General features: G+C 42.9%; 2 protein-coding genes across 2 annotated transcripts in view; both read right to left on the minus strand.

Moving 5' to 3' along the window:
- The window catches only part of LOC133624001 (uncharacterized), a 270,822-nt gene that overhangs the window by 153,885 nt on the left and 97,318 nt on the right, over positions 1-19,619 (minus strand). The gene's annotated exons all lie outside the window — the stretch shown is intronic.
- LOC140679859 (uncharacterized) lies at positions 3,842-18,169 on the minus strand. Its single transcript, XM_072916220.1, has 2 exons — positions 17,735-18,169; positions 3,842-5,863 (listed from the first exon to the last, which is right to left on the minus strand). Exon 2 carries the CDS (start codon positions 5,811-5,813, stop codon positions 4,584-4,586), a length of 1,230 nt encoding a protein of 409 aa, XP_072772321.1. The 5' UTR covers positions 5,814-5,863; positions 17,735-18,169; the 3' UTR covers positions 3,842-4,583.

Below are 19,619 nucleotides of genomic sequence, written 5' to 3' on the forward strand. Positions count from 1 at the left end.
GCTGGACATTAAAAATCCCTACAGGCAACCTATGGACCGACTCAACTGACACTGATTTTATGACCTAGTACAGTGGTTCTCAAATGGGGATACGCGTACCCCTGGGGGTACTTGAAGGTATGCCAAGGGGTACGTGAGATTTTTAAAAAATATTCTAAAAATAGCAACAATTCAAAAATCCTTTATAAATATATTTATTGAATAATACTTCAACAAAATATGAATGTAAACTCAGTGAAGCACAAGCTCAGGTTTGTCACTAAAATGTCTGTGAAAAGAAATGCAACAATGCAATATTCAGTGTTGACAGCTAGACAGGGGGTATATTGCTGAAAAAAGGTTGAGAACCACTGACCTAGTGTATACAATATTATAAACCAAGTCATTGTATTTCATTTAGGATTATTTCATAACTTCATTTAAATAAAAATATATTTTTTGTCTTTTTTAGATACAGTCAATAAATAATGTGAACATGTATCATAACATGGAAATCTAAGAGAACGTGTTGTGAATGAGGATGCTTGTGGACCTGGAAATTATTATTTTTTTTTTACACATTTTTATTTTAAAAAAAACAGTTTTTCCAACGTATTCAATTTTAGACGCTTTCTCTTCTTAGTTATTATTTCTCCGGCTGTAGAAAAGAGCCGCTCACAGGGCACAGAGGAGGCGTCAGTGCGACACAGTTCGCGTATCGTTCACGTGACCAAAACAGCTCATGATCGGTCACGTGACTTTCTAAAAGCGGTACGCGCACCGACACAGGGTTTCGCTCTATGAGCTCAACGCACGCGCTGATGCATCGGTGTTGCCGGACCCATCACTAACGAGGAGGAACTTTGTCCAACAAAAGAGGAGAAGGAGCGACAACATCAACTATTCGACGCTGTTTTCAAGAAACATCAAGTTGTGTTACACATCCATCTATCCATCTTCTTCTGCTTATCTGAGGTCGGGTCGCGGGGGCAGCAGCCTAAGCAGGAAAGCCCAGACTTCCCTTTGACGCTCGCTGGTAAAAAAGCAACTTTTGCTTCAGTAAAGCGTCTCCGACGTTTCTTTTGATCCAGTCGCCCTTCTGTCCGGACGACCATGACAAGACCACAAATACACTTCAAAAGCTCCAGAGTTTTACCTCCAAAAATAGAGAAGTAAGACAAAGTCAGAGTCAGTTGCATAAAACACTGAAAGGGATTGGCGCGGTTGGGAGAGTGGCCGTGCCAGCAACCTGAGGGTTCCTGGTTCGATCCCCACCTCCTACCAACCTCGTCACGTCCGTTGTGTCCTTGGGCAAGACACTTCACCCTTGCTCCTGATGAGTCGTGGTTATTGCCTTGCATGGCAGCTCCCGCCATCAGTGTGTGAATGTGGAAATAGTGTCAAAGCCCTTTGAGTACCCTGAAGGTAGAAAAGCGCTATACAAGTATAACCCATTTACCATTGTTCCTATAAGCCCTTTGTTCAAATGTTTGTTCCACTTGGCATCTTGTCTGACTCGCACCATGCACAGCCTTCCTTGTCACATATTGTTCCTTTTCCCGCTATCCATCCACTAATTCAAACTGATCCAGCAGCGCGATTGAAGATTATTTTTACTTACAAAAATCAAGGTACCAGGATACTCGGGAAACAAAATAAAAGGTAGCCTATATAAAAGGACATATATGTGCACATGTATGCACTGATTAAAACTACAGAACTATAATGCCCACGTTTAGACTTTCTTTCTATTTCCAGCAGACTAGTAGAACATCTTAGGTGTATTGCTGCCCTCCACAGGTTCTTAACAGGATTTCCTCCTTCTGTCCTATGGCCCACACTACATTCTACAGTCCAGTAGGTGGCAGTATGAACCTTTCAAGTCATGGCTGCAAACTGCCAGAAAGAAGAAGTAATAGAGCTGGTTGATTGTTTCTCTCGGGAGATCTGACAACATGTTTAAATAGGCGAGGGCGGACCTACGTCACTTCCGCCTGCCAATCCCCTAGCAACCGTCGCCATATTGAATTCGTTGAAAACAAACCAGCTCACAGCGAACACAGCATTGACAGAAAAGGCATTTAACGAGGTTTCACGGCATTTTAAACTGTTCTAAATGGCGTATGATTATGTAAATAGTCTTTCCAGTGAGGCTAGGTTAAGATACGAGTTAAAATGTTCTGTAGTTGGATTAAACGACTGCCCTTACCGCCTTCCAGCAGATGCGTGGACTGATAATCCTACACAATGGCCGGACATGGAATTTGGAAATCTTTATGTCTACCTCACAAGCGCGCCAGGTCGGTTGTTAGCTTCGGTTGTTATATAACGAATAAATTACATAAAAATGGTTAAATCACCCAAGGTATGTTGATAAATGATAAGGATGACATGGTGGCTACCAGTATCTGTATATTTATTATATCTGTAGAGAGCTCATTCAAATTCAGTTCAGTATTATGATTTATTATTTGCTGAATTACTGGAAATAGCCTTTATACCGTATGTTATTGTTGTGCAACAACAACAACTTCAGCTGTCGAACGTTATTCAGTAAAAATTCAACGGGTTCAACATTAGCATGGACGGTATAGCCAAGTTGTGGTTAAGAAGGTGGATTTTTGTTCCTTATATTTACCAGAAACGAAGTGATCCGAACACACGACCCGGGATTTTGGGGGACTCCAGTGAGAACCGTCCTCGTTTTCCCGGTGTAAAGCTGCGAGCCATTTGTCTCGTCTCTGTGGGCTTTTAGCACGCTTTGGCAGAACAAAAGACGACCTTTGTTTTCCCTGTTTCCAGTTGTGGTTTGCACAACCAAAAACAACACAGTTTTTTGGCATTTTGGAGGCAGAATGACGGGTTTAATCAGCGCAGGTCGACAGGTTAAAGAGTAATGGCGACGGTTTGTTTTCAACGCCAGTCAGGTAGCTATGGCTCGAAGAACCCGTATGTAGCTCAGTTGCCCGGATGTCGGCCCTGCCCTATAGAACAATTGACAGGTTGACAACATTCAAACAAACCAAGTCATCTCCAATACATCTCAACATTACACACATCCTCCAGGCTGAGTTAGTCTAGATCGGGGGTCGGCAACCCGCGGCTCTTTAGCGCTGCCCTAGTGGCTCTCTGGAGCTTTTTCAAAAATGTATGAAAAATGGAAAAAGATGAGGGGGAAAAAATTTTTTTTTGGTTTTAATATGGTTTCTGTAGGAGGACAAACATGACACAAACCTCCCTAATTGTTATAAAGCACACTGTTTGTATTAAACATGCTTCACTGATTCGAGTATTTGGCGAGCGCCGTTTTGTCCTACTAATTTTGGCGGTCCTTGAACTCACCATAGTTTGTTTACATGTATAACTTTCTTCGACTTTCTAGGACGTGTTTTATGCCACTTCTTTTTCTGTCTCATTTTGTCCACCAAACTTTTAATGTTGTGCGTGAATGCACAAAGGTGAGTTTTGTTGATGTTATTGACTTGTTTGGAGTGCTAATCGGGCATATTTGGTAACTGCATGACTGCAAGCTAATCGATGCTAACATACTATTTAGGCTAGCTATATGTACATATTGCATCATTATTTCTCATTTGTAGCTATATTTGAGGTCATTTAGTTTCCTTTAGGTCCTCTTAATCCAATGTATATCTCATTATCTGTATGTAATATGGCTTTTAATTTTTTGTGGCTCCAGACAGATTTGTTTTTGTATTTTTGGTCCAATATGGCTCCTTCAACATTTTGGGTTGCCGACCCCTGGTCTAGATGATGAAGTAAGCTGGAAACTACATGAAAGTCATATAAAAAAACATTTAAAAAATTGACTGCGATAATAAATAGAATACAATACATACCCACAAATATTAACTACATTTATTGTACCCAACTTTAGTTGAAGCATACATTGTTTATTGCATAAAGGTCTGAGGACATACATATAAAACAATCACACAACAATATTCATATTACACAAGAGAGTAATAAAGACAATTAATAGAATGGATTATAGAGACCCAACAAATGATTCATAAAGTCACACATTTTAAAATTGTATAAAACACAACTGCTCAAATGATGTATAAAGTAAATAATAATATGCTTCCAGAAGTGGTCCAGAAGATGTTTCAGATGTGAACCAGTAAATATGAACTAAGAGGGATTTATGTGTACTCAAAAGCAAAGGTATGAACACATGTAAAACAAATATGTATATCATATAAAGGAGTTCATCTATGGAATCATCTACAATTAGAAAATAAAATATGTAACACTTCATCATTTCAAAAAACATATATAAAACACTATTATGAATAAGTATAAAAGTGAATTATGAATATCTACTCTTAAAATGTTTATTGTATGTAACATATTTTATATACTGTTTATTCTCACCTTTTCAGTCAAATTGTTCTGTTCATTTTAAAGTACACGAATGTGTATATTAACTCATGTACTTGACTGAAATAAAAGCACTAATCTGAAGTATTTACTCGATATATGTTATAAGCATAATAACAAGATTGTGTTACACACACAACAATGATGTCACACATGTTATATGTGCTGATGTTGTTAGAAAGTTTATTTCAAATCCTGCATCTTCATTTGCTGCTGCTGTTCTCACCAGCACACTTGTGTTTCTTACACTGGTACTTATAGGAGAATCTTTCACCACACACACTGCAACTCAACACTTTCTCTCCTGTGTGTGTTCTCATGTGTGCTGTAAGAGTGTTTAGGTAACGAAAGCTTTTGTTGCAGCTAGAACAGGAGTAGGGTTTTTCACCAGAGTGCGTTCTCGTGTGTGCTTTGAAATGGGTCCTTTGAGTAAAATCTTTGCCGCAGATTGAACACGAAAAAGGTTTTTCACCAGTGTGTGTTCTCATGTGTACTTTTAAACTTTGATTTATTACAAAACTTTTACCACATTCTGAGCAGGAAAAAGGTTTTTCTCCAGTGTGTATTCTCATGTGTGTTTTGAAAGATTGACTTTGAGTAAAATCTTTACCGCAGATTGAACATGCAAAAGGTTTTTCTCCAGTGTGTGTTCTCATGTGTATTTTTAAATATTGGTTAATTACAAAACTTTTACCACATTCTGAGCAGAAAAAAAGTTTTTCTCCAGTGTGTATTCTCATGTGTGCTTTGAAATGGTGCTTTTGAGTAAAATCTTTACCGCAGATTGAACATGAAAAAGGTTTTTCTCCAGTGTGTGTTCTCATGTGTCTTTTCAGATGACAATGGTATTTAAATGTTTTGTCACAGTGAGAACATGTGAAGTGTGTGTTGTCAGTGTGACATGTCTTATCATCTTTAGAGTCTTCATCATCAGTGTCAGGAGAGTGTGACGTTGTGTCCTCACTATCTGATAGTGGAGCTAAGAGCTTGTCTGCTTGTGATCCTCCACAGTGGTCTCCATCAGCTTCTGTTGTCATGTGTTGAGTTGAGCTGCTGCTTGGAGGCTCCGCCTCTCTCTTCTCCTCACTCTCACCTTTGACCTCATCACCTTCACTCTTCACAGGGACACCAGTCACTGGCATCTTGGTGACATCAACCTCCTCCAGTCCTTCAAGATGCTCTCCCTGCTGACTGATGCTGTGTTCCTCCTCTTCCTTTTTAATGTGAGGGGTCAGTGGATCCTCCTCTTCCTCCTTAATGTGAGGGCTCAGTGGATCCACCACTTCCTCTTTAAATCGGGGTGTCAGTGGGTCCTCCGCTTCCTCTTTAAATCGGGGTGTCAGTGGGTCCTCCTCTTCCTTTTTAAAATGAGGGATCAGTGGGTATTCCTCTTCCTTCTTAATGTGAGAGGGCCCTGGCTCCTCCATCCGCATCCTGAAGGTCCACTTCTGTTGCTCAGGGAGAAGATGTTCTTCACAGACGTCTGCAAGACAACAAGACAAACACATGTTTTAGTAACATCCATCTCTGCGCAGTCACACAATGCATTCAGTACGTTTACATGCACTTAGAAACAACAATTTATTGTATGAACTGTCTTGAAATCTTTACATCATTATTCACAGGAAAAGAAAAACAAAGTTTCTCTGATCCCAAATGGCTTACACAGACATGATAGGGTGAGAAATAAGTGTGCTGTGTTACATCACCTTTTCTTTTAACAACACTCAATAAACGATTGGGAACTGAGGAAACTAATTGTTGAAGCTTTGAAAGTGGAATTCTTTCCCATTCTTGTTTTATGTAGAGCTTCAGTCGTTCAACAGTCCGGGGTCTCCGCTGTCGTATTTTACGCTTCATAATGCGCCACACATTTTCGATGGGAGACAGGTCTGGACTGCAGGCGGGCCAGGACAGTACCCGCACTCTTTTTGTTACGAAGCCACGCTGTTGTTACACGTGCTGAACGTGGCTTGGCATTGTCTTGCTGAAATAAGCAGGGGCGTCCATGAAAAAGACGGCGCTTAGATGGCAGCATATGTTGTTCCAAAACCTGTATGTACCTTTCAGCATTAATGGTGCCTTCACAGATGTGTAAGTTACCCATGCCTTAGGCACTAATGCACCCCCATACCATCACAGATGCTGGCTTTTGAACTTTACGTCCATAACAGTCTGGATGGTTCGCTTCCCCTTTGGTCCGGATGACACGATGTCGAATATTTCCAAAAACAATTTGAAATGTGAACTCGTCAGACCACAGAACACTTTTCCACTTTGCATGAGTCCATCTTAGATGATCTCGGGCCCAGAGAAGCCGGCGGCATTTCTGGATGTTGTTGATAAATGGCTTTTGCTTTGCATAGTAGAGCTTGAACTTGCACTTACAGATGTAGCGACCAACTGTATTTAGTGACAGTGGTTTTCTGAAGTGTTCCTGGGCCCATGTGGTGATATCCTTTAGAGATTGATGTCAGTTTTTGATACAGTGCCGTCTGAGGGATCGAAGGTCACGGTCATTCAATGTTGGTTTCCGGCCATGCCGCTTACGTGGAGTGATTTCTCCAGATTCTCTGAACCTTTTGATGATATTATGGAGCGTAGATGTTGAAATCCCTAAATTTCTTGCAATTGCACTTTGAGAAACGTTGTTCTTAAACTGTTTGACTATTTGCTCCAGCAGTTGTGGACAAAGGGGTGTACCTCGCCCCATCCGTTCTTGTGAAAGACTGAGCATTTTTTGGGAAGCTGTTTTTATACCCAATCATGGCACCCACCTGTTCCTAATTAGCCTGCACACCTGTGGGATGTTCCAAATAAGTGTTTGATGAGCATTCCTCAACTTTATCAGTATTTATTGCCAGCTTTCCCAACTTCTTTGTCACGTGTTGCTGGCATCAAATTCTAAAGTTAATGATTATTTGCAAAAAAAAAAGAAAAGTTTATCAGTTTAAACATCAAATATGTTGTCTTTGTAGCATATTCAACTGAATATGGGTTGAAAATTATTTGCAAATCATTGTATTCTGTTTATATTTACATCTAACACAATTTCCCAACTCATGGAAACGGGGTTTGTAAAATAATTGATATATCTTTATTGCATGTTATCCAAATGTTAAGGTTCCTCACTAATGCTCCCAACCTGGATCAGGCAAAGGAGGCACTAAAGGTAGAGGTGATGAAAATGGAACAAGAACTGAAGACCATGCCCTCTGGAGAAGGTGTGGCTGAGGCTGAGGCAGCAAGGCAAACACCAGGAATGGAGGCTGGAAGCTCAACCAGCAGCCTCGGCAGCTACTTTGACGAGATACTGGAGGAGTTAGTTGGAGAGCTACCTCAGTGAGCCTCCAGCTGGGCGTAAGAGCAATCCTTTTCACTACTGGAGGGACAATCAGTCTGGACTACTCGCCCTGGCAGAAACAGCAGCCAAGTTCCTCAGTGCTCCTTGCACCAGTGTTGAGAGTGAGAGGCTTTTTAGCACAGCCTCACTCATCATTGATGAACACAGGAGCAGGCTGACACCTGAGCATCTTCAAGTGCTCGTCTTTATTAGAAAGAATCTCCCCATTATGCTCGGACTGCAGTCAGGGGGGGCAAACAATTGAAGGGAGTGTGTAGATATATATTTTTTTTAAGTTTACACTTGTTCAAGAGCAAGTATTGATGCTGAGTTATAGACATTTTATCCCACTCAGGTTGTTTTGTGTGTTTTGCTTTTTTTAATAATGTTTACGGCATTATTTGCACTTTATAATGTTCACTTTTTGTACTGTTCAATGATGCCATTTCTGTTTGTCATGTATAATTTTGTCTATTTTGCGTTTATCCTTGAATAAACAGGTCAGTTTCTTGTTACCAACCATTGTGTATTATTCAAACTCCCCTAATTCAGCTGGCTAGTTGTTATCAAGAGTACTAAAACCCTTTTCAACATGAATCTGACAACTAAGTAGGCTACCGTATTTTCCGCACTATAAGGCGCACCGGATTATTAGCCGCACCTTCTATGAATTACATATTTCATAATTTTGTCCACCAATAAGCCGCCCCGGACTATAAGCCGCGCCTACGCTGCGCTAAAGTGAATGTCAAAAAAAACGCTGCGCTAAAGTGAATGTCAAAAAAACAGTCAGATAGTTCAGTCAAACTTTAATAATATATTGAAAACCAGCGTTCTAACAACTCTGTCCCAAAATGTACGCAAATGTGCAATCACAAACATAGTAAAATTCAAAATGGTGTAGAGCAATAAATAGCAACATAATGTTGCTCGAACGTTAATGTCACAACACACAAAATAAACATAGCGCTCACCTTCTGAAGTTATTCTTCATTCGTAAATCCTTCGAATTCTTCGTCTTCGGTGTCCGAATTGAAAAGTTGCGCAAGCGTGGGATCCAAAAATGGCCGGCTCCGCCTCGTCGAAGTCATCGGATTCAGTGTCGCTGTTGTTGTGCAGCAGTTCTGTGAATCCTGCCTTCCGGAAAGCTCGGACCACAGTTGTGACCGAAACTATCTGCCCAGGCATTTACGATCCACTGGCAGATGTTGGCGTATGTCGACCGGCGCTATCTGCCCGTCTTAGTGAAGGTGTGTTCGCCTTCGGAGCTGTGTGAAAAAAGCCACCCGGCCTCTTCGCGTAAACTTCCCTTAACCACTCGCTCATCTTTTCTTCATCCATCCATCCCTTCGAGTTAGCTTTTATGATGACGCCGGCTGGAAAGGTCTCTTTTGGATGGGTGGAAGTTAGCATGGCAAGCTAGAACCACAGTGAAGGATGACTCCTCATTCCCTGTGGTGCGAATATTCACCGTACGTGCTCCCGTTCCACAGTGCAGTTCACAGGAATATCAGTTGCTGTGAAATACGGTAGTAATCCGTGTGCGGATGGAGAGATTGCGTCTTTTTATGATCCGGATCCTTGTCGCGTAGTAGGAGCCATTTTGTGGTCTTTACAGATGTAAACAGGAAATGAAACGTACGGTGATATCCGCGCGTTTTTTCTTCTTCTTCCGGGGGCGGGTGAAGCGCTTCCTGTTCTATGGGGGCGGGTGCTTTCCTTGGCGGTTGCTTGCGTAGAAGAAGAAGCGCTTCCTGTTCTACCGGGAAAAAAGATGGCGGCTGTTTACCGAAGTTGCGAGATCGAAACTTTATGAAAATTAATCGTAATAAAGCGCACCGGGTTATAAGGCGCACTGTTAGCTTTTGAGAAAATTTGTGGTTTTTAGGTGCGCCTTATAGTGCGGAAAATACGGTAAATGACCTTAAACTTTAATACATGCTCGGATAGGCCAGTATCGGATCGGATCGGAAGTGCAAAAACATCGGTATCGGATCGGAAGTGCAAAAACCTGGATCGGGACATCCCAAATATATATATAAATCTTAATTAGATTATCCAAAAAAATAATGCTCGATACCGTGATAGAGCGTAATACATATATGTGTGGGAAAGAAAATCACAAGACTACTTCATCTCTACAGGCCTGTTTCATGAGGGGTTCCCTCAAACATCAGGAGATTTTAATAGAAGCATTCACATACCATGGTTTATATAGGGCACAGGATGGGTAGGTACAAGCAGGCGTAGGGGCGTGGTGATTGGCTCATGTGTTACCAAGGAGGTGTTTCCGTCTGTGACGGCATGTTGATACAGTTTCGCTGCGCTTGTTAAGGGATGACAGGTCTGGGCGGTATATAATAAACAGTTTCTCTTTTTAGCATAGGTTGCATCTTTTATTACCACTGTTGTAAGGTGTGCTGGATGCAAGAATTTGCCATGTTATTGAATATTCAACATTATTGTCTTTGAGATTCCAAATATGTTTGCTGAGTTCTGTAGTATTCCGCAGGTTTTGGTTCCTGAAAGAAGCCTTGTGATTGTTCCATCTGGCTTTGAACTCTCCCTCGGTAAATCCTACATACGTGTCAGATGTGTTAATGTCCATCCTGTGCCCTATATAAACCATGGTATGTGAATGCCTCTATTAAAATCTCCTGATGATTGAGGGAACCCCTCATGAAACAGGCCTGTAGAGATGAAGTAGTCTTGTGATTTTTTTCCCCACACATACATATATTACGCTCTACCACGGTATCGAGCACTATTTTTTTGGATAATCTAATTAAGACATATATAATCTAATTAAGACATATATATATATGTGACGTCACATCGGGAAGCAATCCGCCATTTTCTCAAACACCGAGTCAAATCAGCTCTGTTATTTTCCGTTTTTTCGACTGTTTTCCGTACCTTGGAGACATCATGCCTCGTCGGTGTGTTGTCGGAGGGTGTAACAACACGAACAGGGACGGATTCAAGTTGCACCAGTGGCCCAAAGATGCGAAAGTGGCAAGAAATTGGACGTTTGTTCCGCACACTTTACCGACGAAAGCTATGCTACGACAGAGATGGCAAGAATGTGTGGATATCCTGCGACACTCAAAGCAGATGCATTTCCAACGATAAAGTCAAAGAAATCTGCCGCCAGACCCCCATTGAATCTGCCGGAGTGTGTGAGCAATTCAGGGACAAAGGACCTCGCTAGCACGGCAAGCAATGGCGGCAGTTTGTTCCCGCAGACGAGCGAGCTAAACCCCCTGGATGTCTTGGCTCACACCGTCTCTTATGCCACCGAAGATGATTAAGAGAAGAATATCGACTCTAGCTTCCCTGGCCTCCTGACATCAACTCCAAAACTGGACAGATCAGCTTTCAGGAAAAGAGCGCGGATGAGGGTATGTCTACAAATTATATTAATTGATGAAAATTGGGCTGTCTGCACTCTCAAAGTGCATGTTGTTGCCAAATGTATTTCATATGCTGTAAACCTAGTTCATAGCTGTTAGTTTCCTTTAATGCCAAACAAACACATACCAATCGTTGGTTAGAAGGCGATCGCCGAATTCGTCCTCGCTTTCTCCCGTGTCGCTGGCTGTCGTGTCATTTTCGTCGGTTTCGCTTGCATACGGTTCAAACCGATATGGCTCAAAAGCTTCAGTTCCTTCTTCAATTTCGTTTTCGCTACCTGCCTCCACACTACAACCATCCGTTTCAATACATGCGTAATCTGTTGAATCGCTTAAGCCGCTGAAATCCGAGTCTGAATCCGAGCTAATGTCGCTATAGCTTGCTGTTCTATGCGCCATGTTTGTTTGTGTTGGCATCACTATGTGACGTCACAGGAAAATGGACGGGTGTATATAACGATGGTTAAAATCAGGCACTTTGAAGCTTTTTTTAGGGCTATTGCGTGATGGGTAAAATTTTGAAAAAAACTTTGAAAAATAAAATAAGCCACTGGGAACTGATTTTTAATGGTTTAAACCCTTCTGAAATTGTGATAATGTTCCCCTTTAACAGAACTGTCTCTGGGAGGTTGGTTTGGGCCCGTACGTCACAATATATATATATATATTAGTGGTGCAACGGATCAACATTGATCCGTGAGGATCAATATCTTCGGATCGGCACACTCGTGTGATCCGTTTGCTTTATGAAGAAAAAAAAAAGCTTGCGCATGTTCAGACTCCACTACAAAGGCTCCTCCATGCTCGTGCTCGCACCACAGCCTGAAGTACCAGCAATGGCTGACATCTACTGGGTACGCCTCCTCCCGGGAAGGAGTGAAGGACAAGGACTGCTCCAACTGTTCTATCAGTGAAAGCCCTGGCTGACTGAGCTGCGTCCGTATGTACCGCCACCTGTTATGATCACCAGTCAGACGACTCATACCAGGAGGTCTTTGACTCCTATATATGTTGGAACTCAGGGTGTGGCTGATCATTGCAACAACTAGCATGGTATAAGATGGACACCATTGCTGTCCCACATTGTTCCCTTGCTCTCTGTCCCGCCTACCAAGCCAAAGACAAAGACAGGACTTCCCGGGGTACACGGTCGAATGCCTTCTCCAAGTCCACAAAGCACATGTAGACTGGTTGAGCAAACTCCCATGCACCCTCAAGGACCCTGCCGAGAGTATAGAGCTGGTCCACAGTTCCACGACCAGGACGAAAACCACACTGTTCCTCCTGAATCCGAGGTTCGACTATCCGGCGTAGCCTCCTCTCCAGTACACCTGAATAGACCTTACCGGGAAGGCTGAGGAGTGTGATCCCACGATAGTTGGAACACACCCTCCGGTTCCCCTTCTTAAAGAGAGGAACCACCACCCCGGTCTGCCAATCCAGAGGTACCGCCCCCGATGTCCACGCGATGTTGCAGAGTCTTGTCAAACAAGACAGCCCCACAACATCCAGAGCCTTAAGGAACTCCGGGCGGATCTCATCCACCCCCGGGGCCTTGCCACCGAGGAGCTTTTTAACTACCTCGGCAACCTCAGCCCCAGAAATAGGAGAGCCCACCACAGATTCCCCAGGCCCTGCTTCCTCATAGGAAGACGTGCTGGTAGGATTGAGGAGGTCTTCGAAGTATTCCCTCCACCGATCCACAACATCCGCAGTCGAGGTCAGCAGAACACCATCCTCGCCATACACGGTGTTGACATTGCACTGCTTCCCCTTCCTGAGGCGGCGGATGGTGGTCCAGAATCGCTTCGAAGCCGTCCGGAAGTCGTTTTCCATGGCTTCCCCGAACTCCTCCCATGTCCGAGTTTTTGCCTCCGCGACCGCTGAAGCCGCACATCGCTTGGCCTGTCGGTACCTGTCTGCTGCCTCCGGAGTCCTATGAGCCAAAAGAGCCCGATAGGACTCTTTCTTCAGCTTGACGGCATCCCTTACCGCTGGTGTCCACCAGCGGGTTCTAGGATTACCGCCACGACAGGCACCAACCACCTTGCGGCCACAGCTCCAATCGGCCGCCTCGACAATAGAGGCACGGAACATCGTCCACTCGGACTCAATGTCTAGTGCCTCCCTCGTGACATGTTCAAATTTCTTCCGGAGGTGGGAATTGAAACTCTCTCTGACAGGAGACTCTGCCAGGCGTTCCCAGCAAACCCTCACAATGCGTTTGGGCCTGCCAGTTCTGTCCGGCATCCTCCCCCACCATCGCAGCCAACTCACCACCAGGTGGTGATCGGTAGAAAGCTCCGCCCCTCTCTTCACCCGAGTGTCCAAAACATGAGACCGCAAATCCGATGACACAACTACAAAGTCGATCATGGAACTGCGGCCTAGGGTGTCCTGGTGCCAAGTGCACATATGGACACCCTTATGTTTGAACATGGTGTTTGTTATTGACAATCTGTGGCGAGCGCAAAAGTCCAATAACAAAACTCCACTCGGGTTCAGATCCGGGCGGCCATTCTTCCCAATCACGCCTCTCCAGGTTTCACTGTCGTTGCCAACATGACTGTTGAAATCCCCCAGTAGAACGAGGGAATCACCCGGGGGGGGGCACTCTCCAGTAGGGCTGAAACGACGCGTCGACATAGTCGACGTCATCGGTTACGTAAATACGTCGAAGACGTTTTTGTTCGTCGACGCGTCGCATATTTACGTCACACTACCGTCATGGCGGAGCGCAAAGCAGACGATGCGAGCGGTGCGAGCGAGGGGAAAAAAAGCATGCCAAAAGTCGTCAAAAGTGTGGGAGTATTTCAATAAACGGCCTAAGAAGAAACGCTACTTTTACTCCGCTACTTTTATCTACATTCAGCTCGCTACTCGCTACTAATTTTTATCGATCTGTTAATGCAAGCTTTGTTTGTTTTGGTCTGTCAGACAGACCTTCAAAGTGCCTGCCTTACTGGTGACGTTTCACTTCGTTCCACCAATCAGATGCAGTCACTGGTGACGTTGGACCAATCAAACAGAGCCAGGGGTCACATGACCTGACTGGCTCCGAGCTAACTTCGGGTGTTACCATTTAGTGGTCAATTGTACGGAATATGTACTGTACTGTGCAATCTACTAATAAAAGTTCCGATCAATCAATCAAAAGTGTGAAGGAAAAAAGACCCTTTTTTTATTTCAACCGTAAAGACTGACTGCACAGTTCCTGTCTTCACAATAAAAGTCCCGCTCCATCGCGCCTGCGCTTTCAAAATAAGAGTCTCCGAAAGCCAGCGCAAACAAGCTAGCAAGCTACGGAGTTTGCCGCCAATGTATTTCTTGTAAAGGGTATAAAAACGAATATGGAAGGTGGACAAATAAGATGCCAAATAACAACCACTTTCATGTGGTATTAGACAGAAAGGAGGAACTTTTTTTCTCCTCCATTTGAAAACGTGGACGTTACCAGCACTACTTCCTGATTACAATCAATGCAAGTCATCAGAATCAGGTAATACACCAACTTATATTCTTGTCTTCATGAAAGAAAGGAATCTATATGTTAAACATGCATGTATAATTATTAAAACACCTTTAACATGTAAACAAAAACGGCAAAATAAATAAATATAAATTATATACTGTATATATCAATGTATGTATATATATATATATATATATATATATATATATATATATATATATATATATATATATATGTGTGTGTGTGTGTGTGTGTGTGTATATATATATACACATACATATATATATATATATATATATATATATATATATATATATATATATATATGATATGTGTGTGTATGTTACTCAGTACTTGAGTAGTTTTTTCACAACATACTTTTTACTTTTACTCAAGTAAATATTTGGGTGACTACTCCTTACTTTTACTTGAGTAATAAATCTCTAAAGTAACAGTACTCTTACTTGAGTACAATTTCTGGCTACTCTACCCACCTCTGCTAATAATGTTGTTGTATGCACACTGTGTCGAGCGGAAATGGCCTATCATAGCAGCACAACGGCAGCGTTCTTGCCATCACCATCAACTAGTCAATCGTCCGCGTGAGTATACGTTGTCATCATTACACAAAAACATGAATGTGTCATTTGTATCTGCGTTGTAAATTCATAAACTAAAGCACCGTTTCGCTCTGAGAGGAGCGTTTGGCGTGCCTGTTCAGTGTTTACAAAGACGCGCTCCTCTTTAACGCTAACGTTAATTAGTTGTGCAAATACCTTTTACAACATTAACAATTACGTATACTATGTGCAAACGAACAATTAACTTTCACTTTAATCATACTATCATTGTTGTGTTATTAAGCAAAATAAGCAAAAGTTTTACTTTTGTTGAAATATTTACACTGTTGTTACAGAATATTTCGTTTTGCACTTTTTTGTATTGGATGTTTATCTTTATTTTTGCACATTTTAGCAAATAAGCAATACTTTTACTTTTGTTGAAATGTTTACACTGTTGTTACAGAATATTTCCGTTTTGCACTTTTTTGAATTGGATGTTTTTCTTTATTTTTGCACATTTTAAAGCAAAATAAGCAATACTTTTACTTTTGAAATGCTTATACTATTGCAGAATATTAAGATTTGCACTGGATGTTTACTTTTATATTTGCACATTAAAAGCAAATAAGCTACTTTTAATTTTGTTAAATGTTTACATTGTTACAGAATATTTGTCATGTTGTTGTCAATGTTGACTGAGTGGCCATACTTTTTTTTTGTAAATAAAAGCCATGCCTTTTGAAAAAACTGGCCTACATTTATTTTTTCATCTTCATTTTAAATAAAAATAAAAAAAATCGGTAAAAGGAAAAATAATCTATAGATTAATCGAAAAAATAATCTATAGATTAACCGATTAATCGAAAAAATAATCTATAGATTAATCGATAGAAAAATAATCGTTAGCTGCAGCCTTACTCTCCAGTACTCCCTCGAGTGAATCCAAAAAGGGTGGGTAATCTGAGCTGCCGTTTGGCGCGTAAGCGGAAACAACAGTCAGGACCCGTCCCCCCACCCGAAGGCGGAGGGAGGCTACCCTCTCGTCCACCGGGTTGAACTCCAACGTGCAGGCTTTGAGCCGGGGGGCAACAAGAATTGCCACCCCAGCCCGTCGCCTCTCACTGCCGGCAACGCCAGAGTGGAAGAGAGTCCAGCCCCTCTCAAGAGAACTGGTTCCAGAGCCCTTGCTGTGCGTCGAAGTGAGTCCGACTATATCTAGCCGGAACTTCTCCACCTCACGCACTAGCTCAGGCTCCTTACCCCCCAGCGAGGTGACGTTCCACGTCCCAAGAGCTAGCTTATGTAGCCGAGGATCGGACCGCCAAGTGCCCTGCCTTCGGCTGCTGTCCAGCTCACACTGCACCCGACCTCTATGGCCCCTGCTATGGGTGGTGAGCCCATTGGAGGGGGGACCCACGTTGCCTCTTCGGGCTGTGCCCGGCCGGGCCCCATGGGGACAGGCCCGGCCACCAGGCGCTCGCCATCGTGCCCCACCTCCGGGCCTGGCTGCAGAGGGGGGCCCCGGTGACCCGCGTCCGGGCGAGGGAAATCTGGGTTCCTTGTTCGTGTTCTTCATAGAGGTCTTCGAGCTGCACTTTGTCTGATCCCTCACCTAGGACCAGTTTGCCTTGGGAGACCCTACCAGGGGGAATGGAAGCCCCCGGACAACATAGCTCCTAGGATCATTGGGACACGCAAACTCCTCTACCACGTTAAGGTGGCAGCTCAGAGAGTTTTTAACCGTTGTCGGTTAAAAACATAGCTATGGGCTCCACTTTGGACACACCTGCTGTAGGCTACGAGGAGCTAGCAGCTACACAACAGCTAAGCTAAAACAGCACATTTAAGCATATCAAATAATTATAGTTGCTTTATTCGTACACAAAGTCTCCAAAACAGAAGTCTGATCGAAAGTATCCAGTAACAAACGTGTCCGCATCGTTCAACTTTCTGCGCCATGAGCTTGACTTAATGAATTATTGTGGCCACTAGGTGTTGTGAAAGATCAAATTAACATTGCAAAAGCATCCGTCTTAATTTTAGTGTTTTTATTATATTTGCGTCAATATGTGTAAGCATACTTTGTGGCTTTCACCAGTAGGGTCGCGATCGCCATAAGGGTCAGTCGATACCGCTTTGGGGTCCGCAACCCTAATGCCGCCCTCCAGTGGTCCACAGAGGCTGAAAAGGCTTTCATTGACCTCAAACATGACCTGTCCTCCACCTCCGCTTTTGCTGCCCTTTTTCTTCGATGTTTCTGAAAGTGCCTTTTTCCAGAAACAAAAGGGGGAGGAGGTGTGAGGGGGAGAGCTGGACGAAGTGGCAGGGGAGAGGGAAGTCTGGGCTTTCCTGCTTAGGCTGCTGCCCCCGCGACCCGACCTCGGATAAGCGGAATAAGATGGATAAATGGAGGAAATGACTGCTGTCTGATAATCACATTAATAACACAATAACAATCATGTGTCTGAGTACACCTATTAATCAAATTATTCTAACACGTCATGTTCATGTTAATGATGGAATATAAAGTTAGTAAAGATGTGAGAGTAAGAAGTAAACAAACCTGTTCTGTGTAACACAACTTAGGGTTTCTTGAAAACAGCGTCCAGTAGTTGACGTAGTCTCTTGTTCTCTTCTTTTGTCCGAGAACGTTCCTCTTTGTACTCTGCTATAGTTCTTTCACATATTTTCACACAATCACAACTTTTTACACTCACACTTGATTTTAACTAAGCGATGAGTTGATTACTTCCGCCTCTCTTTGTTAGCAGCTAACAAGCTAAGCTAACGAGCACGCTAAGCTAACTAGCATGCTAAGCTAACTAGCGCGCTAAAACAACTAGCAAGCTAAGCGGGCCTAATAATGTCCAAAGTTGACTGAGACGAGTGGAGTTTATCCTGACACGGAGGATGAATAAAGTGTAGTTAGTAGCGATGTGAGGAGATGTGCCGAGGCTTAGAAGCGTGTGTGGAGTAAAGGAAGACTTTGCTGCAAAGCGCATATCCTCCACGCTTGCGTCACTTAGGGGCGGGGCCAAAGAGTCATAGTGATGGGCAAGTCATGAACGATTCATTCTAAATGTATGTTTTCATGGTGTCTACACAAAATAGCATCCATCCATTTATCTACCGCGTGTCCCTTTCGGGGTGGCGGGGGGTGCTGGAGCCTATCTCAGCTGCATTCGGGCGGAAGGCGGTGTACACCCTGGACAAGTCGCCACCTCATCGCAGGGCTAACACAGATAGACAGACAAGTATATAAACTGTATTTGACTTTAAATCAGATAAATATAATTCAACAACAACACAATTTGCAGACTATTATTACTGGTTTGCTGGTTTGCTGGTTTTACTGGTGTAAAATTCCGCATCCGAGAGATCACAAACATTGCAGCCATGCGTCCAAAACGTAACATCATCTTGCAGGGACATAAGGACAAGCAAAAGTAAAGTGTCTGTTTTACAATATAATAATCTATTTAATAAGACATTTCCAGAGAATACCTTTTTTTTGGAGTATTTATTGGAGGCCTCAAAAGACAAAGGCCGTCTGTTTACAGGAGAGTGTCGGTGAGGCACACACCTTTTATCTTATCTCAGGAATGCATGGGGGAAGGGTTGGAGACAAGCGGGAAACTCTTAGTTAGGAAAAGTGTAGCTGCTGACAGAAGCACATTGTATATGTGATGGACCCGAGTGGCGGAATATTAAAATCTAGTAAAATTGTACTTAAAACAAATGTAAATATTAAGAACTCAATGTAGTGAGAGCAACCGTCCAGGCCTGGCCCTAACCAATCTGGCGCCCTAGGCAAGATTTTAGGTGGCGCCCCCCCACATCGGCAGTGAAGTGTATATACTCACAAGAAACCGAATAGCTTTGTCTTTGACCTTTTTTTTTTTTTACTTACAACTATACCTAATATATAAAGGGGTGGAAAAGTGACTATTACCAGCAAAGCAAACATAGCTAACCAGAAGGCAATAACAATGTAAACAAAAAACAGCTGCTTAAAAGATCTAATACAAATGTCCCTGAAAAATGTAAGGTGGGAGTACTGTAATTACCTAACGTTACATTATTATTTTCCATAACAATTTAGCCCCCTCCACAATATTAACCCGACGTTAAAACAGAACTAGCTATTTATTGATTGGCAATTGCCGAATCATGTGACATTAGCTTAATGCTAAAAAGCCGGGTTACTATCACATTCTGTAACAGACAAATAATTTCATGTTCGGCTCACCTACCTGCTACCTCTGTCTTTTCTCGTTTCTCCTCCTCTTCTTTTCTCTTTTTTCTTCCCTGGGCACCTGACAGTTTTGGCCGTTTTGACATCTTGTGTTGATTTTTTGATGTGGTGACGTCCAAAAAGAGTCATGATACGGGAAGGGAGGGGGCGCACCGTGCGGGGGGAGAGGGGGCGTAATGTTGTAACAAATAAT

The sequence above is a fragment of the Nerophis lumbriciformis genome, linkage group LG26 (assembly GCF_033978685.3).
Source record: "Nerophis lumbriciformis linkage group LG26, RoL_Nlum_v2.1, whole genome shotgun sequence".
Classification (NCBI taxonomy): domain Eukaryota; kingdom Metazoa; phylum Chordata; class Actinopteri; order Syngnathiformes; family Syngnathidae; genus Nerophis; species Nerophis lumbriciformis.

Excerpts from the sequence above, each read along its gene's own strand:
- LOC140679859 (XM_072916220.1), bottom strand. The coding sequence starts at position 5,813 with ATGCGGATGGAGGAGCCAGGGCCCTCTCACATTAAGAAGGAAGAGGAA.